The 25,727-nt window shown below is 36.2% G+C and overlaps 1 protein-coding gene and 1 long non-coding RNA gene across 3 annotated transcripts in view; one reads left to right on the top strand and one right to left on the bottom strand.

The window, feature by feature from the left end:
• Positions 1 to 25,727, bottom strand: part of UBE2E2 (ubiquitin conjugating enzyme E2 E2) — a 372,516-nt gene that overhangs the window by 28,182 nt on the left and 318,607 nt on the right. For both annotated transcript variants that reach the window (XM_055321142.1, XM_055321141.1), the window contains exon 5: positions 21,031 to 21,178. In XM_055321142.1, the coding sequence (XP_055177117.1) occupies positions 21,031 to 21,178 (148 nt within the window). The remainder of the gene's footprint in view (positions 1 to 21,030; positions 21,179 to 25,727) is intronic.
• LOC129507022 (uncharacterized) lies at positions 10,299 to 25,516 on the top strand. The gene is made up of 3 exons (XR_008663913.1): positions 10,299 to 10,496; positions 16,006 to 16,055; positions 25,377 to 25,516. It is a non-coding gene; the product is annotated as an uncharacterized LOC129507022 (long non-coding RNA).

Raw genomic sequence — 25,727 nt, forward strand, 5'->3', positions numbered from 1 at the left:
GTTTAGTTGTTTGGTATCCCAGCTGCTTCTACAAAGTGGATGGTGATTCTTTCAATTTGTTTTATTGTGGTAAAATATACATAACATACGATTTACCATTTTAAACATTTTCTAGGGTACAATTCAGTGGCATTAAGTGCATGCATACTTGTTGGATAGTGATTTTTTTTTAAAAACATTTTATTTATTCATGAGAGTGCTGGTGAGAGAGCACAGCAGGGACAGAGGCAAAGGGAGAGGGAGAAACAGATTCCCTGGAGAGCAGAGCCTGACCACGGGGCTCTGGGATCATGACCTGAGCCGAAGGTAGATGCTTAACCCACTGAGCCACTCAGGTGCCCCTGGATGGTGATTCTTGAAGAGCAATATTTTAGGGCTTCCTAAGGGACAACCTATAGGATATTTTCCTTCCCCCTCAAGCCCAGTGATGACCCTGACAGTGACCAGGGGCCGTCTGTGTGATGCCTAAGGATCTGCTTCGGTTTAGGCAATGCTCCACATGCAATCTCCTTGCTTTGATACTGTAACTGAGATGTGCTTAGATCTTGGTGTAAGTTTTTTCCTCATCATAAAAAACATTTGTTTTCATGGGCAGCCAAGTCATTAAATGGTGGCTGGTGAGAACCTGTGGTCATGTGGGTTCATAATTAAGACATGAAGTCAGACCTAATTTTTATCTCCTGGGCCATGTCAAATAGAAAATCTACACTGTAGGGATCCCTGGGTGGCGCAGCGGTTTGGCGCCTGCCTTTGGCCCAGGGCGCGATCCTGGAGACCCGGGATGGAGTCCCACGTCGGGCTCCCGGTGCATGGAGCCTGCTTCTCCCTCTGCCTGTGTCTCTGCCTCTCTCTCTCTCTGTGACTATCATAAATAAATAAAAATAAAAAAAAAAAAGAAAATCTACACTGTAAATAGATTGTCTGAGGGGGGTGGGATGGCAGCAGGGGGGATAATGTTATCATTTATTTGACTACTTAAATTCCTTACACCTACTGCCTCTATAACTATTTAAAGAACCTTAGACTAGAGAACATTGAAGAAGAAAACGTCACAGCCATTTGAAAATTTCCTTCTTGGTGTTAAAAAAATTTTTCCATCCTATCTTTCAGTTGATCATTACTACAAAGGCAATGTATGTCAATGAAACGATACACTAAAATAAACATACAATACACATTTTAAAAGTAAAAATTAAAATTTCTCAAAAAGCATCCTAATTTCTATTAGGAAGATCACAGAAGAAACAAGAAGGTTACATTTTTCCCTGATGCCTAGTAGATGAAAGATGATGCTTTTTCCTATGCTCCCCTGTTCTCAAGAGGGTACTACCTCTAGAAATCACTTTGCTGACATCAAAGAGGAGGTGAAGCAACACTTCTTTACTAAAACCCCTTGAAAAAAGTAGAAATTAATTCTCCTTTAATTCTGAAATGTTATTTTTATTTCCTAATGAGTTTCTAAGGCTCTGTAAATTAACATAGTACAAGTAAGCAGTAAATACACACATAACTAATTATGCATAAAAAATTATTCCTCAAGACACAGGGGGGAAACTTCATCATTTTAGGAATGAATCATCAGGGACTTGAGTGGATGGAAACAGGCTGATGCTTGGAAACTATAAAGAAGTACAGAGAACATTCACAAAGTACAGTCTGGGAACAACAACTTTACTGTAAGTTTAAATAGAATAGTTATTTGCATCTTTCTACCACAACATAAGTTTCTGCCTGATTTAACATATGGTATTTGGTTCTTATTAATCAAATCAAAAGACATACTCATCAATTCTTAAGCATTTACTTTACATGAAGGTAAGACCTGGATAAATTTGAAAATACTAATTAAAAACTAATAATGCTTCAGAAGCTAACTTAAAAGATTGCTCTTTCATCAGCTAAAATTTAACTTTAGGCCTTCTCATTTTAATTTTCTAATACTTATTTAAAACAATTTTTAATTATATAAAAATTTTAAATTCTATGCATTTTATAGTCAAACGTGTGTGTGAGGGTGTTTATGTGTAAATGGTCAGCTTAATTTTTTTAATACATCAAACTACATACTATTGTGGATTTGCCTTCTTTTCTTTTTCAGGGCTGCAGAACATCTATCTAACCATTCCCGAATGATGGACAGTAAGAACTTCCCTAATTTTTTGCTATAATAAATAATGTTGTGGAGTATTCCTTGTACATATACTCATGAGCACTTGTATTTTTACAGGATGGATTCCAGAAGTGAGACCGTTGGTCAGAAATATGTGCATTTTACATTTTGACAGGTGCCTCCAAATTATCCTCAAAAAAAGGTAGTACTAATTTATATTCTTTTTTAGAAAATTAAATATTTATTTATTTATTTATTCATTCATTCATTCATTCATTCATTCATTCACAAGATACACAGAGAAAGAGAGGCACAGACATGGGCAGAGGGAGAGATAGACTCCCTGTGAGGAGCCTGATGCAGGACTCAATCCCAGGACCCCGGATCACAGCCTGAGCCAAAGGCAGATGCTCAATCACTAAGCAACCCAGGTGCCTCCCAATTTATATTCCTAAAATCAGTGTATAAATGTGCCTTTCCCAGCACCCTCCCTATGTAGAATGTTATTAATCTTTACATTTTTGTCAATTCAGTGATTAAAAAAAAGAGAAACCTTATTTTAGTTGGTATTTATTAGAGTTTGAGGATCTTTTCCAATGTTTCTTGGTTGTATTTTGCTGTTTGTTTGCTTAGATCATTTTCCCAATCTTTTACCGGGTTGCTGGTTTTTCACCTGTTGATCTATAGCTCTTCCTCTATTAGGCATGTTAACTCTCTGTCCATTATATATGTAGCAAGATGGCTGTGAACAGCTTATGGTATTTTTGCCATATGGAATTAAAGAAATTTTACATAATCAAATCTGTTGATCTTTTTTCTTTATGTTTTTGTTTTTTATCTTGGTTTTTATCTTTTATCTTTTTTTTTTTAAAATCTTTTATCGTATACAGGCCTTTTCCACTGCCAAATTTTACTTTAGAATCTGCATAAACTTTGATATGTTTTATTGGAAATATGTTTTTTGAAAAATATTTCACTGGGTATAAAATTCTAGGTTGATAGTCTTTCCTTTTTTACTTTAAAGGTGTAGTTTGACCATGTTCTGGTTTGCACAGTTTCTCAATAGACGATGTCATTACTATCTTTGCTTCTTTTAATAAAACGACCATTTCTTAGAGGGGACTGCTTTTAAGAATTTCACTTTATCATTCTTCAGCAATTTGATATAATGTGCCTGGGTGTGGTTTTCTTCATGCTTCTTCTGCTTGAGATTGATCAAGCTTCTTTGATATGTGTGTTTAAAGTTCTCATCAAATTCAGAAAATTATCAACCATTATTTAGTCTAATTCTAACATTTGTGTCAGTGCTGGGTCAGTTTCCAGTAAGTGGTTATTTATACTCATCATGTTCATCTTTTCCTGCTTCTTTGCATGGCGATAATCCTTAAATGTCAGACATTGTGGATTTTATGCTGTGGGATGCTACAGATTTTTATATTCCTCTTTTCAAATTAATTATTATTTATTTAATTTTTTTTATTTTTGTATTCTTTTTTTTTTTTGAGAGAGACTGACTCTTGGATTCCATGCCCACCATGAAGCCAGACATAGGGCTCAATCTCATGACCCTGAGATCATGACCTGATGTGAAATCAAGGGTTGGACGCTTAACTGACTAAGCCAGTATTATTATAGATACTCTTGAGCTATGTTCTTGGAGACACTTTGATCCTGTCTGGTTTTGCTTTTATGACCAGTAGGTGGACTGAAGCAGTGCTTACATTGTCTAGGACTAATTATTTTCCACAATTTAAGGCAATTCCTTCCTGTATATCCACATGTTCCATGAATTATGAATTTTTCTAGTCTGGCTGGTGGGAAAAAGCACTATTTCCTTTAATCCTTTAAGGATAATTCTTGTAGTATAAGACCTAAAATTGGGCAGCCTGGGTGGCTCAGCAGTTTAGGCACTGCCTTCAGCCCAGGGCCTGATCCTGGAGATCTGGGATGGAGTCCCACATCGGGCTCCCTGCATGGAGCCTGCCTCTCTCTCTCTCTCATTAAAAAAAAAAAAAAAGACCTAAAATTAAGGTTCAGCATTATGTGTTGCCTCAGCATCTCAGGAAAATCAGGAAGGCCTCAAATGGCCTAACAACACACTCTCTTCCTGGCTCTGCTTTCAGGATAAGAGCCCAGAGCTGAATAACCCTCTTTATCAATGGGCACCAGAAACAGTTCCTGCTTATCACTGAGTAGTGGAATTCAATTTCCTGCCAGGCTGTGGGATTATTCAAACAAGCCAATCACATCAGGGACCAGGAACCAGGGAGTGCTTGCACTCTTGAGACTACAAAGCCTGCCTCCCACAGCCCTTGGTTGCTCCCTCTGTTCCAGCGTGCACTCCCCATAAGGCCCTGCAAGATATCTTGATCCACAAGGCTAAGAATGTAAGTGACTAAAAAACTGCTGTAAATCTCATCTGTCCAGTATTGGATGTTGTGTGTTTGGCCACTCCCCATAGCCCTAGGGTGGGAATCCATCCATCACCAACGTGGCAAAGAGGGGAACAAACAAGTTCTTTCCCTAAACTTGGGTAATGTCCTTGTATGCATGTGATCCCCACTCTGAAAAATACTCAAGGGGTGCTTTCTGCAGATATTTGAGGTTCCCTCTGTGCATGTGGTTCTTTCCTCTTTGTAGTATGCCTTATGAACTCTCACTACCTCAATTTTCTTGGACTCAGTTCTGTTTGCTCAACTTAGTCTGCTGGTTCTTGAGTTCCCTTTCTAGCACTACAGACTAAAACTCTCAGTAGCCTAGAGCTCACATGGTTTCCCCATGTATCAGGGATCACTGACCTTTACTGCCTGAGCCTCATGTCTTGAAAACTATTGTTTTATATATTTTGTCTCTGTCTTTTGGTTGTTTTAGGAGGGAAGGCAAATATTGTAGTTCTGTTACTGGAGGTTCCTCCCTTTATTTTTTAAAACATTTTTTTCTTTCCTGACTTCCTTTTCTGGGACTCCAATTACAAGTATGTTAAATAGCCTGATGTCATCTCACAGCTCACTGAGGCTCTGTTCATTTTATTTTTAAGGCTTTTATTTCTCTTGCTTTATTATGGATAATTTCTATCACTATGTTTACTCTCATTGTTCAACTTTCTTCCACTGTATGCAATCTGCTGTTAATCCCATCCAATGGAATTTTAACATCAGATAATGTATTTTTTATCTCTAGAAGTTTCATTTCCATCTTCATATTTTTCTCCTCATCAGGTCTGTGTTTTCCTCTACCTTTTTTTTCTTTTTTTAAAAAAAGATTTTATTTATTTATTCATGAGAGTCAGAGAGAGGCAGAGACATAGGCAGAGGGAGAAGCAGGCTCTTCACAGGGAGCCCAATGTGGGACTAGGATCATCCCCTGAGCTGAAGGCAGATGCTCAACCGTTGAGCCACCCAGGCATCACATACTCTATCTTAAGCATATGGAATTTATTTATAATAACTGTTTTAGCATTCTTGCCTACTAATTCCATCATCTCTGTCATTTCTGCATCTGGTACCATGGGTTAATTTTTCTCCTGGTATGGATTCTATTTTCCTGCTTTTAAAATGCCCAATAATATTTTATTGGATGTACAACACTGAATTTTACATTGCTGGGTTTTGGAATTTGTTGTTTTCCCTTAAAGAATGTTGTACTCTGGGGATCCCTGGGTGGCGCAGCAGTTTAGTGCCTGCCTTTGGCCCAGGGCGCGATCCTGGAGACCCAGGATGGAATCCCACATCGGGCTCCCGGTGCATGGAGCCTGCTTCTCCTTCTGCCTATGTCTCTGCCTCTCTCTCTCTCTCTCTCTTTCTCTGACTATCATAAATAAATAAAAATTAAAAAAAATGTTAAAAAAAAGAATGTTGTACTCTGTTCTAGCATGTTTTTATTTAGGCAAAGTTTGATCACTTCAAGCTTGCTTTTAAATTTGTTAGTGTAGGTTGGGAGTAGCCTTTAGGGTAGAGCTAATACACCCCTACTACTAAGGCAGTATTTTCTGAGGAGTACTTAAATTCCTGCTTATTGTGAAGTCTTTCCACTCACAGAGAGCCTTGTGTGAGCTCTAGGAATTATTCAGCCTACTGCTTTGTGCAGATTCTTTCCCTGGCCCCAAGTGGCTTCTTCTGACATATGCAGAAATCTAAACTTAGCCAAAGACTTGAGGGGATCCCTTTTCAGTTTCTCTCTTTACAGTCCCTCTTCTCTGGGCTCTGTCCCACAAATACAAGTCACCTAAGTCATCCCTATCTCTATCTCCTCTACCCAGTGAGACCATTGGGCGCTCTCTTTGGTTTATTCCTTCCTGTACTGCAGCCTGGAAACTACCTCTAGGCAGTTAGCTGGGGCAAGTGTGAGACTCATTTCATTTGTTTCTCTTCTCTCAGGGATCTTGGTCTTGGGCTGCCTGTTATTCAGTGTCTGGTTTTCTAGTTGGTTAAGGTAAGAGTATAAACCTAATCCTGTTATTTCTTCATGGCCAGAAGCAGAAGTCCACTCTGCCGTATTTCAAAAACATTACAAACAATCCAGATAATAAAGTATATCTAGTTCAGTAATTAAATTTCCTTAAACCTGGCTAAAAATAGCTAGGTTTTGCTTCTACCTAAGCTACACATAGTCTCTGAACTTCAGAAGTCTGTCATCTGATACAATATCCTGACAAATTTCAAACTGTCTTTGGATCTAAGACATATTATATACACGGTAAGAGCAAAGGAACAAGAGGAGTGGGTTTAAAGGTTTAAAAAGGCTTGGCTGACTTGAAATAAGGCAAAGTTTCTTGGGAAGGTCTTTGGCTAGATGGGGTTGCATACAGATGGGCATAAGTTTGTGCACCGTGTGTGCTGTGAATAAAGAAGCAGGCTTCATTTTATAGATGACAGAAGATAACATTAAAGTTGTAAATTTTTTAGATTTTTAAGGATAGGAAACTAAAACAAATTGAAATCATGAAGTCAATTTTGAATTACAATTCATTTTTCCTATTAGTTTTCCTTCAAGAAGGTGAATTCAATCACATATGAAATTCCAAACTCACAAAACAATAATCCACTTAAAGGTTTTGTGGAAGAAACAAAATGGCTTTTTTAGATATCTCAAAGGCCAGGTTTATTGCACCTTGCAGAGCTAATACAGGCCTTCAGTTCAACACATTCCATACAAGGATACTCCGAGCCTTCAAAGTGTTTACAGAGGTCTATACACAGCACTTTATTTTTATAATAATGCTGCAAGATAGTCAGGGTCAGAAATATGGTCTTCAGTTTGCAAACGAGGGCACAATTTATCTAGTGAGTGAGAGATCTAGGCAGTAACACTCTAGTTTTCTTGACATCTTCAAAACTCACTAAAATTTAGCTCCTTTGACTTCATCTTTTTTAACATGGCAAGGTACAAACTTCATTGTGTTCATGATGTATCTGATACTGGTCAATCTAACAAGGGACATAATAAGGTTTGCTGAAAAGATGCATGCATGTGAAGGTATGTCTATTAGAGAAGTCAGGCATATATGCTATGAGGGGCAACAGCTTAGAGCTATATAACATAAACCATCTTACACTATAGACTAACCCAGGATTTTCATTAAAGCCTTGTTATTTAAACAAAAGGACAAAGAAGTTCAGAACATCAAAATGAAATTATTGTCCTAAGCAAGTGATACTGCTTTGACTATGCTACTTACAGAGCACAGGACTTTAATAGTTTTCAAACTACATTTTAAAAAGCAATTGTTTTTTAAAAAATAGAAAAGCAACTGTTTAACTGGAGAAAGAAGCCATGGCATTAGGAAGATATGTGTTGGCTCAGAATGGCAACAACTCCAACATTACTCACAGTGTTCAGCCACATTTTCAGAGTTGACACCATATCCCTTTTGAGAGCTGATGGGCCATTCCTGCCCTGGCACACCAGATGGACAAGAGCCATTGTCTGGCACGTGAAGTGAAATGGAATATTCCAAGGTTATACTAGGCCAACAGACACTACAAGCTAAGTCATATGGCTATAAAGATAACACTAAATAAAGCTCTTTTAAAATAAACACAAATAAAAAATAGTCTGGATATCCTTTTCTTTCTTTCTTTTTTTTTTTTTTAAACATTTCTCTGGGTGAAAGAAAGGTTAAAAGAAGAGGGAAAGTAGCAGGTGACTAATTAGGATAATAAAAGGAAAGATAAAGAGAAGCAGCAGCAGAAAAACAAAGAGGCTGGAAATACTGATAAAAGAGAAGAGACTGGCTAATAGGAAGAGGAAGAAAGGAGAAAGACTAACCAAGGATAGATATACCACAAAGCTCTGGCCTAAGAACATAAATATGTGCTGGTCCATTTCACTTTGCCATTAGCTCCAGCTCAGTGACTCTTATGGAGGATAAGGATACCCTGCAGACTTGAGGGAGGAGTCAAATAAGAGCCTGGGGTGAAGCTGGAGTTTGTACGTATGTACTCTGAAAAACACATACAGTTGATCAGTTATTCTTATATTACAAACCACAGGAAGTAAAGCACAAAAGAATCCCTGGGCTAATGTGGATAGGCCAAAGATGAGTAAGAAAGCATTGCAGGGTCACAAAGGCCGGGAAACAGTTATATAAAAGAAATTCTAGTATCTATCTCTTTCAAAAAATGATATGGGATTGTATTACTTCCTATATGACCTCTTGTGGTTCACTCTTTCTATTAATTGCTTCTTCTATTGGAATTTGTGAAAGAGGCAGTCTGTAGAAGGCAGTAATGAACAAGCTGATGTGAGAAAGTAAGCAAGATACCAGTGGTTCACACTACTTTGGCTATTTCTATATGCAGTCAGAAGGAAAAAAATCTAATGCTTCACCTGAAGAGTAGCACTATTCCTTCCAGTCTCCACACCTGGTCCCTGAAGACATTTGACAACTACTAACAAAATACAGAATAGTTTCATTAACCATTTCTCTGTACATAAAGATTCTTTAAAAGTCAGTGTGATCACAGAAGGAGCTCCTCAGTGCTGCATGGGTGGTGTCAGTGGTCTCAGAAGGTGGTACTCCATGAAAGGTCACCTGAAAAAGGGAATGTGACAGCCACGTGGGGAACTGTACCAAGACAGAAAGGAGATCAGAGCACCAGGGCCTTTAGACTGAGGGACCTTCTGAGTACACAACAGGCAGTCGACATCCTCTATAGTGTTTTATGCTGTTACCAATTTTTAAGAATATATTCACTTTTAAAACTTACATAAAGTCCATGCTATGTCATTTATAAACCAGGCACAGGTGTTACTAATAAATATTAAAATACTTTGATTTACCAATAACAAACCTATTGTATTAACAAACCACCACATTATAGATATGGACTAAATGAAGACAGAAGTCTAAATTGCAAAATAAATTAACCAACAAAGAAATAGCATTTAGTTTCAAAAGTGGCATATAGTGAGGATCTAAGAGAATTACAAGAAACATATCAGCTATTTAATAATCTCATCACTTTTTACATATTTTAAGTGATAGAAAAGACACCTGTGGCAAATGCCTACCTGGGAGTAACACCTGAAACCTTTCTGTTTGTGTGGAGAGCAAGAGACTACAGAACAGCTGGACAACAAGCACAGGAAAAATAAATCTTGTCATTGGAACTAAACTGCTTAGCAGTTTGACACAATTACGTCTCTCCTGATAGAGGCTGTAAATAAACCCAAATAATAATAGAATGTTACGGTAAAAAAAAAGAAAGTGACTCTGGAAGGAAAGAGGACTAATTTTAAGGAGTGACAAACTTACTACTGGTCCTAAACTGTAAACAATGAAAGGAAAAAAAAAACCCACTGGGAGAGGTTATTTAGGGGACTATGAAAGACTTTTGACCTGAAAAACACAATTTTTGCAAAGTTCTTTCCCTATCTTAAAAAAAAAAAAAACCTTTTTATTCTAGAATGAGAAAAATTAATCTTTTAAGCCCCCTTTCACCACTGTAATCTTTCTAATCTTCTAACGATCTTCATTTAAGAAATAATAAAGAAAAAGTCTATTAAAATCTGGGCAAAATGTTTTTGACTCTTCAGAAATACCTCAAGTAAGGAAAAGAAAGTCTTGAATCACTCCTTGGGTAAACACATCTGAGTGAAAGACACATTCCCATGTGAGGAAAGGATGGTGTCTGTTTATGCCAAAAGTCTGCTTCACTTTTCAATTTATTTGTGCTTTCAGAGTCTTCCATTGACAACAACAGAAGAAACATGTAGCTTTAACAGTTCTGCCCAATCCCCTAGACAGCATCAGATGCCAAAGACCTGAAGATACTTCATGGGATAAAAACACCTCTAATACAATTTGCAGTATTTTAAACTAAGAGACACTCATTAATTGATTTTAGTGGAGGAAGAGGGCAGTTTTGGGAGAAGGCAGAAATTGGTAAGTACTGATCTACACCACCCATTTTCTTATTAGTGCTTCTCTAAACAAAAAAAGAGATCATTGGTGATTTCTAAAAAGGAAAACCCCAAAATGACATTTTCTGAAAAGTAAATTGAAGAGAACTTTCATCATAAATTAATATATACAGCAGCTTTATAATGAGATCAACTTTCAAACCAATAAATTAGAGGTTATTGTTGCAGGGACAGCAAGAGACTTCATAACAGAAAACTTGCAGCAACGGCTCATCCCCATGTCTAGATTTATATTAATTAAGGAGCAATCCATATGCATAGGGAAACACTAAATAGAAGCAGGTCAAAGCCAGGGCTAAACATTGAGGTCAGTGTGTCTAAATTTACACAAAGATTATAATGAGACAAACTTAACTGACAAATATACTCTGCTGAGTCCCATCAAATTCGAGTTTGTAGAGCAAAGAGCCTCAAATGAAAATTAAATACTTATCCTTAAAGGATAGTTGATTTAAGAGAAATTTAATAAGCATGTATTATTTTTATGAGAAAAAACTGATGATACTTTCGTTTTGAAAAAAAGAAAACCCAATACCGAGACATATTCAAGGAGTACATCCAGACCCTTTTTTTTTTAACCTTTAAGATATCCTTGTGCCACCATGAAAACTATGAATACGCAACATAGCCAGTTCCCCAAATGTAACTCCCAAAGGAGCTTAAATCAATGGCTCCTTTGTCTAGTATGATAACTGCAACTTTAAATCACCTTTCCAGAGAATTAAACAAGCAAATGAAAACCGCCCCCCCCCAACAAGTAACCTTTCACTTAAAAATTTTCACCAAATTGGACAGATTATTTTGAACTCAGATGTGATGAACTCAAAGCTATCCACAATATTCTGAATGTGAATCTACTGAAAGCATGCATTTTCTGTAGGAATGGAACCATTCTGAATAAGGCTAATGTTAAGCTACACTAGCCCTATCAGCCCCTTGCCTATATAAAACTGTAGACATTCCTCAGGTAGATGAATCCTCCTAGAGAGTGGCTGGCACTCTTATGTGCCTTTTTCCCCAGTGTAGCAGGGTTATTTACTATTCATGCACTAGCTGAGCGATCTTTTCTAAAGCTCGTCTTATAAAAATCTAATGCTGGTACTCAAAGCTAGATAAACTAAACATCTCCTCTAGGTCTCCATTAGTCCTAACTTCCCCCTATGTATTTGAATTAGACTGTGTATGAACATGTTTCCATCACTAGAGCCAGTCTAGACAGAAAGTCAGTCACTGGAGTATGCATGTGGCCACAATGCTCTGTATAAAAGGTTATGCACCTCACCGGTGCAAGCAGTTGCCCTTTAAGGTACTACCCATACCTGCTGACAGGCACAGTTAGATAGGTTTTTGTAACTTGCCCTCAGCACTTGAATATTACAAAAAAATATGACTTATTTGGGGAAATGCTCTCAGAGGGATGGCAGCACTGAATTAGGGGGAAAATACCTTTCTATTTTCAAGAAAAGATAAATTGGGGCGTTTATTATTCAAGCTTATAAGTGCTTTATTTGGCAATAGGTTTCTCCATAGGATATTCTTAAACAGGAGGTTTTTAAAATATATCTAAAACATTTTGATTTATGATTTTTTTCCCAGGAACACCATGAGTTGTGGAAATATGCCTATAGCTTAAAGAACTCCTATATTGCTTATTACACAAATTCCACACCAATAGAACGTGACCAAAAATTCAACACCCACAAGAAGCAATAAGCTTCAGGATCTCTTATAGGACAACTATATGGAGTAGGAAAAAAGAAAGAAGTTATTGCTGTTGTGTACACTAGTAATTAGTCTGACATGTCAGAAGCATCTTCTTTTTTAAGTAAGAATTATTGTGAGTGTTGTTACTGGAAGCACCTTGCCCCAAGCCAGATACTAAAATGGAAGGCTTTTAGAAAGTAAGGAAATATAAAGATAGCTGCTTGGTAATTAAGGGTCTCAGACTCAGACAATTAGTAGGGTTATATTAATTCTTCATATTTCCACAATTATAATATTTCTCCCAAAACATGACCTTTAATATCCAAATTAAAAAGGCAACATGTTATTCAATCATCCAGATCTTTTGTCCACACAAGTAAATCTCTGGACAATTAGAGGATTTTTATTATTTTGTTTCAGAACTCTCAAATTCCGTATTAAAACAGTATATTGTTATGATTTAAAATATACCTTATTTGCATGTGTTGTTTAAATAATTTACCTTCATTTCTCCTAAAAAGAATACTGACTACCAGTTTGCTACTTTCCACAGTGACACATATGGCACCTTTCATAATTCTAATGCAGTGACCTATTCTGAAGTTTACTGTATTATATCTTTTAAAAAGGGTTGTCATAAAAGTTAATAGTGTGAAGCAACATCATTTAAGAATATTTAGCCTGTCTGAAAAAAGTCCTTGATAACCTATAAAAACACCCAAACCTTAAATAAAGATAAGTTTTGAAGCTGAGTAAGGAATACATTAAGGTTCATTATAACCATTTTCTCTATTTTATGGATGTGAAAATCCCACTTCTTCCCTATCTTTGGTAGAGTCTAAAGCCATCTAGTTTAAACACTTTACTAGTATTTCCTACATGTGCTGAAACATAATTAGGTCTTCATTTACTTAAAATCTCCTACAATTCATTTAAAAATTACTAATTTGGTTGACATCCTAATTATACCAAACTGATGAGATTTTAGTGCTGTTACAGTACACATCAATCAGAATCCTACAAAGGATGAGTGGACAACTATATAGGAGTAAAAAACAAACAAAACAAAACCAGAAAATATATTACTCTCCCAGGAATTCATCTTCCTGCTTTAAGAATTTCTGTAACATAGCTATTACTTGGTTCAGAGCTATTTCCTGGATCAGAGGTAAGGAAACCAGTGAGAAAAATAAACATAAGCATGATAAATACAAGGTTGTGTTTTCTTCTTTACCAAAACAGAGCAATTTCTCCAGTGGCTCTTTTCTTTAAATGAGATGTGAAGGTAAAACTTTTACAGGCATATTTTGAATGTGACTCATATATCAGCAAGTAAGGTATAGTTTTTACCATCTTTAAAAGAATCAAATTACCAAGGAGATAGACGTACTTAAGAAAGTAAAGTTTTTGTAGATCAGCATTTTTGGACAATGATATATAAAAAAAATAATAAACAGCTAATATTCTTTTTAACCTAGGCAAACTGGATGTTCAGGAAAGATATCAAACTGATTGTTATACTAAATAACGACTTACCTACACAAAGCAGAAATATCAAGGGTTTAATTAGGATACCTGCTTTGTCATGCAATCATCTCTCCTCTCTATACTGAAGCTACCAATCCTTTCCTGGCAACTCTGACTCAACTTCTTTTTACTTGTTTCACTACCTGGCAATCTAAATTCTAAACTCATGATCAGATAATTTTAGCTTTCTTTTCTCATTCTGTGTTTTCTAGAACATCATGATACTTTGATAAAGTCCATAAAACTGGATCTTTTAGTGTATTACATTATTATATAGTAGTATCTCTTGTAAAATAACTAGAGTTCCTTTTACAGAATGACATGGTAGGGAAACACATTTTATAAATATATAAGTAACCAGAATCCATACTTAAAAATTTCATTCATTCATTCATTCATTCCAGATAGAGAGAAAGAGAGGGGCCCATTAGCAAACAGGGGAAGGGGCAGAGGGGGCAGAGGGACAAGCAGACTCTGCACTGACCTCGGAGCCTAATTGTGGGCTTCATCCCATGAACCTGAGATCTTGCCCTTAGCTTAAATGCTGAATTCAAGTGTCAGATGCTCAACTGACTGAGCCACTGGTACTTTTTAATTTTTTTTATTCACGAGAGACAGAGAGAGAGATAGAGAGAGAGAGGCAGAGACACAGGCAGAGGGAGAAGCAGGCTCCATGCAGGGAGCCTGATGTGGGGCTTGATCCAGGTCTCCAGGATCATGCCCTGGGCTGAAGGTGGCGCTAAACCGCTGAGCCACCCGGGCTGCCCCCACCCCTTTTTTTAAACCAAATGTATAATGGTACAGAATCACTTCTGTGAAACTTCTTTAATTCATAAAACATATGAATCCATATTTCCAAACAGATCTGAGGAAGCTGATGGGACCTGTGGTGCAAGAGGGGGCAGTGTGCCAGAATTCTACAGATAATACTGAGTTAGAACCCAAAGTCCTTTATACATTTTTTTGGACTTTACTTACTCTCCTGGTTTTTAAAATACGAGGTAGATTGACAACCTACATATAAGTATAGCTTTCCTTTACATAAGGTGTCAGAGAAGTTAAATGACTATGAATTATAGCCTATCTATATCCACATTTGGAAGCACTGATTAGAATGACTTCTGGAATTTATCATTTTGACATTTTAGAAGAAAGCCAATTCTTCACAAAGAAAACAGCTTGAAGTTAGATATATGTTGTACCATATATTTTTACTTCCTAATTTTCTCACTTTTAAAAATGTCATAGGCATTAGGAGAAACCTTATGTCTATGCTCCCATATTTAATGTCTTAAAAAAAAAAAGAATTTTGCATTCCTGCTAAGACCTGACATCAACAACAGTCCATAATAAACAGGTAAACTTATTGTTTTCACAGCTTTATCTAAATTTCAGTTAAAGAAACTGTTCGTTGCTAGTTCTCAAGTATAGCTGAGTAGGATGTGTAGAAGCCAGGTTCACGCTACTATTAGTAGGCAGCAGGATCCTCTTAAAAATACATTTACTGGGATGCCTGGGTGGCTCAGTGGTTGAGTGTCTGCCTTTGGCTCAGGCTGTGATCCCAGGGTCCTGGGTTCAAGTACTGCATTGGGCTCCCACAGGGAGCCTGCTTCTCCCTCTGCCTATGTCTCTGCCTCTCTCTCTGTCTCTCATGAATAAATAAAATCTTAAAAAAATCCATTTATGTACCTTTCATCAGTCTAATAACTCACAGACTTAGTGTAAATAATTTACACAAATACGCCTATGTTGAAATAATTAATTCTACTTTCTGGTCCCCATCCCCCCTAGCAGTCACTATCAATTATAAAGTTTTCATGTTCAGTAACACAATTTATTATACAATCACAACTAGGTCAAAGACAAGCAATTAATAACAATCAAAGTTAGGTATCTGAGACAATTTATGGATAAGGATTGTATCAGCTGTTTAAAAAATGGGTCATAAGTGATCTGAAACAAATGGCTGTGATGGAGAATGAGGAAGAAGCCATTCTCCAACCTTTTCCAGAATACTATAAAAGAGCCACTGGGAGCAAATTCTTCTTTCCATTTGCTCAGTCCATTTGAGAAGAATAAAGCTCTTACCAATAAAACTGCAGCTGTGCTCACCCTCAGCTTAATCAATGTGTAAGGCTGAGGGTTAATTAGCTGCGATTCTTGGTCCTATTTGTTGTTCTAATAAAGATATGCATAAATCTAAGAATGGGAGTAACCAATACTTGATTTTTATTTGGAAGGTGCTGGGAAGCAGGAGGAAGAGCTCATCCATCTTGGAGTGTTGATGTTCGTGAGTATGCTCAGAGCATTTTCATTTGACCTGGCCTGTGTAGTTCTGCCTGTTTGTGAAGGGTGGCCAATAAAGACTTCATGGTTGTATGAATGCAGGACCTTGATGGCCCAGGCTGAACCACAAGGCAGCTTTTAGTCTGAAGGCAGATGATAGGGGAATGAAATATACAGGGTGAGGGTCAGAGCCCAAATGACTCCCTCACAGAAAAAAAGAACCAAGTCGGGATGCCTGGGTGGCTTAGCGGTTGAGTGTCGGCCTTCAGCTCAGGGCGTGATCCCGGTGCCCGAGATCGAGTTCTGCATCAGGCTTCCTGCGAGGAGCCTGCTTCTCCCTCTGCCTATGTTATGTCTCTGCCTCTCTCTCTCTGTCTCTCATGAATAAACAAAATCTTTAAAAAAAAAAAACAAGAGTCAAATTACACACCTTTTACAGATTACACTGCTGCTCATCTTTGGCAGTTAAAAAGAAGTCCTTATTATGAAAAATTCCAAACATATTCAAATGTAGACTAGTATAATAAAACTCCCCAATGTACCCCTCACCCATCATTCAACAATTATAATGGTCAATTTCCTATCTTCCACATCCCTATCTACTTCCAACCTTTCTGGATTATTTTGAAGCAAATTCTAAATATCAAAGAACTCTATTTGCAATAGTTCCATTTTTCTAAAAGATAAGGACATGTAAAAAATTAATAATGAAAATTATTTTATTATATCAAAAAATTTCTGGCAATAACTCCTTAATATCAAATGGTTAGTTTTAAAATTTCTAATTATCTCATAAAAGCCATATATTTGGAGGATAATTTTTTAATGATATAAGTTTATAACACTTTGATAGCAACAGCAATAGGGTAGAAAAGTAGAACTGAGATAAATAAAATAATGCCAGATGACATCTAGATTTAGGTACTTTTCAGAAAAAAAAAGATTAGAAGTATTCTGAAAATTACTCTGTAAATAAAGCATCTGGTATAGAAAAACTGTTGAGCTGCTTGTTTTATCTCATAATTGTCAGTGTTCTCAGGATAGTTCATTTTGTCTGAGGCAAAATACCTGTTATTTTTAGGTCTAAAAATCGTAAGATAAGCATATTTTAAATAATAAACTTCAAATAAAGAATATGATAAACATATAAGAGTTAAAAAATAACCATAAAGCAGCAAAAACAAACTTCAAAAGACAAAATCAAATAGAACAGAGCTTAAATTTTGTATATGCTTGAAAAGAGAGCACTGACAAATAACATTCCATGAAAAATGGAAATCTGATTAGTACTCTAAACTTTAGCAATTCATGGATTAAATCATGTTCACCAAGGAGGATGAGGGACGCCTGGGTGGTTCAGTGGTTGAGCAGCGGGCTTCAACTCAGGGAATGATCCTGGAGACCCAGGATCGAGTCCCACATCGGGCTCCCTGCATGGAACCTGCTTCTCCCTCTGCCTGTGTCTCTTCCTCTCTCTCTGTGTCTCTCATGAATAAATACATAAAATCTTAAAAAAAAAAAAAAGGAGGATGAAACTCCAAAAGCCTGGAAAGTTGGTCCTAGCCTTTTGAGCTTATCATCCTCTACTTTGTTCCTCAAACAGGGTGACACAGCCAAACTCTGGCAGTCAGGTGATGTCTGACAAATAAGAGTGCTCTGGCAGGCTCAATAAACATCACTGTGAAGTGTGAACAGCCCTATAAAGGTCAGCAGTTAGACCCACCTAGACTGCTGCACTGGGAACAGCATGACAATCACCTGTGCACCCATTAACCAGCTGGTAACTGTTGGACATTTTGTCACCAGAGAGATAATCCTTCCTAGGAAATAATACAATAGGGACTACTAATTCAAGGTTAGGCTTTTTTCCAGGGTTTAAATCCAAGAGTGTCAGTGCTGAGGTGGTGGTATTTAGAGATTATTCAATACTCTCTTCTCTCAATTAAATTCATCTGAGTAGGTATTTATCAGCCATTGAATGTATGTCCATTTGGGGTCCTAAATACTCTGGGAAATGACATCAACAACAGTTCATGACTGTTTACTACAAAGGTCTTGCACATACACCTCATAGGAATGCTGTGATTTACGTAGGGCTGATGGTTATCTCTGATAAGAAACTGAGTCTGAGGAAAGTTAAGTGACCAGTATGAGTCACAGAACTAATTAACAGTGGAGCTGGTATTAAAATCTGTAACTGCCAACTATAAAGACCATGAAGTAGGATGTATAACCCTACCCTCAAACATTTAATATTTATTTCTGAATAGACCAAAATTCTTAAAACAGACAAACATAAATTATAAGTATGAAGATTGAATAAAAAATCACTATATGTAGGGAGAAGAGTGAGTAAACATTTTTAAAATTGGTTAAATTTATATCCTTAGGCAAAGCCTGCTTCGGAACTGATAGTATTTCTGGTGTTAAAACAGCTTTATAGATTCAGTATAGGATAATCTTATTTACTTGTATTCTATCAAACTTATATTTTTGATAATTTGAAGATAGATTAGATTGAAGTTTAAAGTTAAAACTGGGAGAAAAAAATCTGCAGATTGGACGTGACCTAGAAAAGAACGTGAAGTAAATCCATTAAACAAAGGAATGGATATTCTGACTTGTTTAAGATAAATAACTCTTTTTCAAGACTCTAGAAGTGTGATGTGATGTGCCATATAGATATATATCATGTGCCAATTAGAAAACATTTTTATACGTCCTAAAGAATAAACATTAGTTTGTTACCATATATTTTACAAACAATATTCTATTCTTTTATCAGATGGGCTACATCAAATTGATAAAACTTTAGGTTTAATATTTAGGCTTATTCTTTATTTTTTCTTTATCCTTTAGGCTTATTCTTACCATTAATAGGATATTTTTAAAATCTATTTATTTCATGTATGTGACTTTGCTTTAGCCAGGGATGATTTTTATTTTTGTTGTTTTGCAGAATGTATCTGTAGTTTTCTGAGACACTGCCAAAGGAAACTCTAATTTACTAAATAGAAATTGTTTTGATTGCTGAGAGAAGGCTTTGGTGGGATGAATGTATTAAGCAGGGATTACCTGTACAGAGAACAGCTTCCCTCATATGAGCTGATTCAGAGTGACAGGCCCATTTCAGCTGACTGGGAGACCAAGCAGGCCTAGCTATCACTGGGATAAGGAATGGCTCTCAGCACAGAGCTTCTTCTCTAAGTATGAAATTATACCTTATTCCAAGTGTAAGAAGTGAGAATATTCATCTAGTGCTCAAAAGTGCCTTATAAATGGTATTGTCTCAAAAGTTTCTTTTCTCCCTCTAGTTTTATTGAGATATATTTCACATAAAACACTAAGTTTAAGGTGTACAGTATGATGACCTCATGCCAAAAGTTTCTTGAGTAAGTGATTGACTTCCCAAAATAAATTTTCTCTTAAAATACCACTCCCCTCTAAATTTCAGCAACCCCCAGAGGTACTCTTTTGGGAGTGAGGAGGCAGATGCAGTTCCATGTTCCATTATTTCCAGAAGGACCACTTGGTGTGGGCCTTATATCACACAAAAAGTGTTTTTTAATGACATTACCTCCAAATAAGTTATACATAGTCATACAAATGGGACTGAAATAGGAATAACGAGATAGAAAGAACACAGTATTTGTCATTCAGTTTTAGATTAGTACAGCATTACTGAAATTCACTACTATTTGGGGGTAAAGGTATGAAATAATTTAAAAAACATTTTATAGTGATCTTACACAATTATATTTTATTTTCCTTTTGGTAGAAGTATTTTTATATTTCTATATGTCCTTATTTTAAAAAATTTCTATTAAACAATAAGTAACGTACAAAAATCAAACAGATTATAATTTCTTTATGTTTTATAGACCAGCCAGGATCCTAAGAGAGACCCTGATTCCCCTTTGTCATTTCTCTCTTGTCTAAAAACTTCACATTCTAGTGAGTTTATTCCTGAAGGTGGAAGACAGAACTTCATCTTCAATACTAATTAAATACTCAAAGAAGAATTTCTCATTGAAAAAAAATCAATGAAAACTCTGTAGCTACCTTTGGATTTTTGTAATTTCCAAAATAAACCCAAATATGTAAAAAACTGGCAGTGGGTTTGTCTTCTGGTTAAGAGAATCTGGTCAAAGACACATAATCACACATTTAGTATAACACAGAAAATAAGAACTTTGAGCATAAAGCACCCTAGCAAGCCACAAAGGCTTGGCTAACTCTCTTTAGTTTTCCTAGAAAGTTATAGTTCCTAGTTGACAACCATTCAGCTTTTTTGTTCTATTAGCTTGAAAGGACGCATGGTTATTAAAATGCCAACAAGGTCACGTCTGTGTGGTGCTGCTGGTTGTTATCAGATTTTAATAGCCCACATTTCTCAATTAACATCTTCTGTAGGCATCTAATTAAAGATTAAGCTATTCAATTTGAATTTTTATTATTATTTGGCAGCAGAATATAATGCATTCTTTAAATGCACTTCCCTACCCAAAATGATTTTTCATTAATTTTTATCACACTATGCTCTTTCCTTCTTGGCAAATAATAGGCCTTAAAAAAGACTAATGAGAAAACCCAATTTAAAACGAAAGCGGGGGATCCCTGGGTGGCGCAGCGGTTTAGCGCCTGCCTTTGGCCCAGGGCGCGATCCTGGAGACCCGGGATCGAATCCCATGTCAGGCTCCCGGTGCATGGAGCCTGCTTCTCCCTCTGCTGTGTCTCTGCCTCTCTCTCTCTCTCTGTGTGACTATCATAAATAAATAAAAAAATTAAAAAAAAACTTAAAAAAAAATAAAACGAAAGCGGTTACATGCTATGGCAATTTAAAATCAATAATAATAATAGTAGTTATAATAGTAGTGGTGGTGGTGGTGGTGGTGGTAGTAAACAATTCACTAAGGTCTGACATTTAAGTCTTGAATAGACTTATTCAAGAATTCAATATTGGACTTAAAGTCTCTTACCAGGGTTGCAATCTGTAAGAAGTGAGCAGATGGAGAGGAGAACTTTAGAAATGGTTAGGGCTGGACTCCAGTTGTCCTTTAGGATATCCAGACAGATGACACCCTGGCTGTTAATATTACAGTGATAGATTCTTGTTCGGAAGGTAACCTAGAAGAAAATGTAAAGTTGTTATAAATAGATATACTTTTTATTAGACAAAATATTTCAAGGGTCACTGGTTGAACCATATACTTAAATTTCTCCTCAGGCACGTAAGAAGAAATCAATAAACAAAATCATTATTTTAGAACTTGAACCATTCTGGGCACAGAGAACTAAACCCCAATAGCAAAATCATGTCCTTTTGCTTTTGATGAAGAGTCCTATCACTTAACTAAAGTTCTGGGGACTGAATTTTCTCTTAGTGCAATTGTAGGAATGCTCATAACGGAAAAACTAACTGTGACTTCTAAAAACATTTGAAAGAAAAAAATTCAAAAAATAAAAATTTCAAAGGAAACTTGTTGGGAGTCCAATTGTTTTAAGGACTTGTATATTTTAAAGTTCAAAACAGCACTGGAATGTTGTAAAAAGGACATAAATACTATTCTCTGTCACAGTTTAAAAACATGAATTAGGCATGTATGTAAATAATATACCTTAAGTTTATAAAGAAACTTATATTAGTTACAATTTATGAATCCTTTCCTCCTTAAATTCTATATTTTGAATATAATATTAACATAGTCTACCTCTTCCCTATGATAGGTAGATTACCACTGCACTTTGTTTAGGTATAATTTTGAGATATGTTTATAACATTTTTAAAGAACTTCAATTAAAAAGTTAAGTCTAAATCGGTTTTATAACTCTGGTAAAATTCTATTTTATAGAAGTTTTATGTAAATAATAATAAGATATTAATACTATTTATTAATAACATGTTTATAAGTATTCTCAACATTTAAGTTAAAATATACAAAAAAAAAATCTTGTTTTTTTTTTTTTTTAAATACCAGTCTTCCGGTATCCTAAGTTCAAAATGGCTATGAACCAAAAAATATATGGCAGATATTTGTAGGTGTTGCCACCTAACCAGGGCACCCACTCAAACTCAATTTATTTAGTTTGCATAAAATCAAGACTCAGAAAGGACAGATCCAGTCTTCTACAATTACTGAACAACACAGTACCATTTTCAGGCTAGATTAGTATTCCTAGTAAAACCTGTTCTTCTAGCCACGTGCCAGACCTTATAGATAACTTTAACATTTCTTCTATACACACTCCAAATACCTGAAAATGCTGAAGAAACTGTAACATTTAAAAAAATGCATAGCTGAATTTGCACAGAGATTTCCCAGAGGCCAGAACTGAAAACCAAGAATTGCACTAAGCACATGAGCTGACAGTGTAGCTGCCAGGGGTGGGACCTATGGAAGAGGGATGGAGTGAAGAATAATAGCTAGTCTTGATAAAATGGAGGCTTGGGATTTGACGCCTTCATGGAGAAAGGGGAAATCTTAGGTCTACATGTGGCAAGAGATTGGAATTGAGAGGCTTTATACAGATTAGGCCACTTGAGCAGCTAGTCTTTTAGTAAATGGATGGACTTTTTTTTTTTTAAGATTTTATTTATTCATGAGAGACAAAGGGGAGGAGGGGGGGGAGAGAGAGAGAGAGAGAGAGAGAGAGAGAGAGGCAGAGTCACAGGCAGAGAAAGAAGCAGGCTCCATGCAGAGAGTCTGATGTGGGACTCAATCCTGGGACTCCAGGATCAGGCCCTGGGCTGAAGGCAGGCACTAAACCCCTGAGCTACCCAGGGATCCCAGTAAATAGATGGACTTGAAAAGAAAATGCCTTCTGGGAAAGATAGCAAAGACATGTGCTGGAGAAAGCCTATGCTCTGAAGTGAGGAGAAAAATGTTTCCTCTGAATTCTAAGTCGTGGGCATATGTACTATGCAAACACCAACTGAAAAAAGAGCTTAAGTGGCTATATTACTATCAGATCAAATATATGTTTAAGGCAAAATGAATAAAGAAGATTGCTGCATTATGATAAAATGAACAACTCATCAGAAAAATGTAACAGTTCTGAAACTGTTGTACCTAATAAGATAGCCAAAAATATAAAAAGTGAAATTTAGCAAAATTATAGAGAAGATGACATGTCTACAATCAGAGGGACATCTTGCTGTAGTAACGGAAGTCATCCAGACCAAAATGTAGTAAGGATACTGAAAATAGGAACAACCAAATTAACAAAATCAAGGGATTGAATGAAAATGAAATTCCACATTTAACAAAGAATATATATTCTTTTCCATTCACATAAGAAACATATATTTAAACTGATCACATACTAAGCCACAAAGGAAGCTTAAGATATTTCAAAGAATTATTAAGACCACAAAAATTCTCCATCAAATGTTTGGGAAACTGAAAAACACATTTTTCAAATAATTCTTGGATCAAAGGAAAAAAATTGGCTACATTTATAACTGAATGACAGTGAAATGTTTGGACTGCCAATACCAAACTTTGCAATTTGGTTAAAACAGTTATCATAAAGAAATCTACAGTTTCAAATACACAAATTAGAAAGGAGAAAAGGCATCTACTGAGTGCTTAAGGAAAGGAAAAGAATAACAGTAAATCCTATAAAAGCAGATAGAGACATGAGCAGAATTTAATGAAACAGAGAATACCTAACAATATTAAATTTCTGCAGAGAAATCAGTGTGTCTATTCCTTTAAGTGCTTACTAGATGGAAAGACAAAATATTTTTATGATCCAATGTAAATGATGAGTGGCTTTTATATACAGTGTTGTAAAAACCTATCAGATACTGATTGGCTACTAGGAGCCAGTTAATCCTCAAAATAATTCAAAGAGGTATTGTACCTACTTTTAAAATGAAACTGTAACTCTGTGAGATGATGGATGTATGTGGTAATCATTTTGCAATACATACATACATATATCAAATCATTATGTTGCACACCTAAAATAAATACAATGCTTTATGCCAATTATATCTCAATAACACAGCAGGAAAAAAATAAATGAAGTCACAGAGTGGTTAAAGAACTGGCATGTGGTTGCACAGTTGGCAAGTGGAGGAGCCAGAATTTGAACACAGCTTTGTTGACCCAAAACCTCATGCTCTCCTACTTAGCCTCAATGCCCCTCCCTCCTTTTTTACTTTTAATTTTGAGATTATTATACAGTCACACCATGTTGTAAGAATAATACTGACGGGTCACATATGTTTCTCAAACACTTTCCCCCAGTGGCAACATCCTACATAACTGTAATATATCATCACAGGAAACTCACACTGATACAGTCTGCTGACCTTTTCCACTTATCATCAGTTTTATATGCACTCATGTACACACGTGTTTCTATGCAACTTTATCACATGTATATCTGTTACCACAACCACAGCCAAGATACATAATAGTTCATTCACCAACATCCTTTATGCTACTATTTAACTGACACAGTCACCTTCCCATCTTCCTCCCTTAATTCTTGAAAACCACTACTCTGTGCCTCTGTGATTCTGTCATTTCAAGAATGTTACATAAATGGAATCATATAGGATGTAATTTTTGAAATCACCTCTTTTTACTTGCACACTGCCCTTGAGATTCATCTAAATTGTTGCACGTATCAATAGTTTGTTCCTTCTTATTGATGGGTAGTATTCCATGGTATGGATGTACCAGTTTGTTTAACCGTTTACCTACCGAATGGATTATTTCTAGTTTTTAGCTATCACAAATAAAGCTGCCATGAACATGTGTGTGTTTGTGTGAACATAAGTTTTCCCTTCTCTGAGGTAGATGTCCAAGAATGCAATTGTTGGGTTGTATGATAAGTTCATACTTAGTTTTATAATTTTTATAATTTTTTATAATTTTTTCCAGAGCAGTTGAACCCTTTTATATTCCCACCAGCAGAGTGATCCAGTTTCTCTGCATCCTTGCCAGCATTTGGTGTAATATGATTTTAGCCATTCTGATTGGGTGTAGTGGTTGGTATTGCATTGTGGTTTTAATTTGCATTTTCCTAATTCCATACTTTTTCATGTGCTTATTTACTATCTGGATACCCTCTTTCTTAGGATGTTCATGCTCATCCATGTCTTTTGCCCATTTTCTATTAGGTTGGTTTTACTGTTGACTCTCTGTTTTAAGTGAAGATATTTCATTAAAAGTATAGTTGGATGAAAAATAAAGCATGAGTTTGCAAAGAATCTTGTGGATTTTTTGGACAGAGAATGCTTCACACTTGAATGTTTTGTAATACTGATTAAAGGATCTACTTAGCTGTTTGTTAACTTTTGTCCCAACAGGTATTCATATATAAACCACAGCGAAGGGCAGCCCAGGTGGCTCAGCCCACAGCCACAGCCACAGCCACAGCCGCCTTCAGCCCAGGGAGTGATCCTGGAGACCCAGGATTGAGTTCCACGTCTGGCTCCCTGCACAGAGCCTGCTTCTACCTCTGCCTATGCTCTGCCTCTCTCTCTCTCTGTGTGTCTCTCATGAATAAATAAAAAAATCTTAAAAAAAGAATAAACCACAGTGAATCAAACAGGTAGTTTGTTCCTATGTTTTAATACTGTAGGCTCCCACAAATAGCACTTTAAAATATTTTTTTATTTGTGTATGGATGACACACAATGTTACACTTCTTTCAGGTA

This window comes from Nyctereutes procyonoides, unplaced genomic scaffold (genome assembly GCF_905146905.1).
Source record: "Nyctereutes procyonoides isolate TBG_1078 unplaced genomic scaffold, NYPRO_anot_genome, whole genome shotgun sequence".
NCBI classification, from domain to species: domain Eukaryota; kingdom Metazoa; phylum Chordata; class Mammalia; order Carnivora; family Canidae; genus Nyctereutes; species Nyctereutes procyonoides.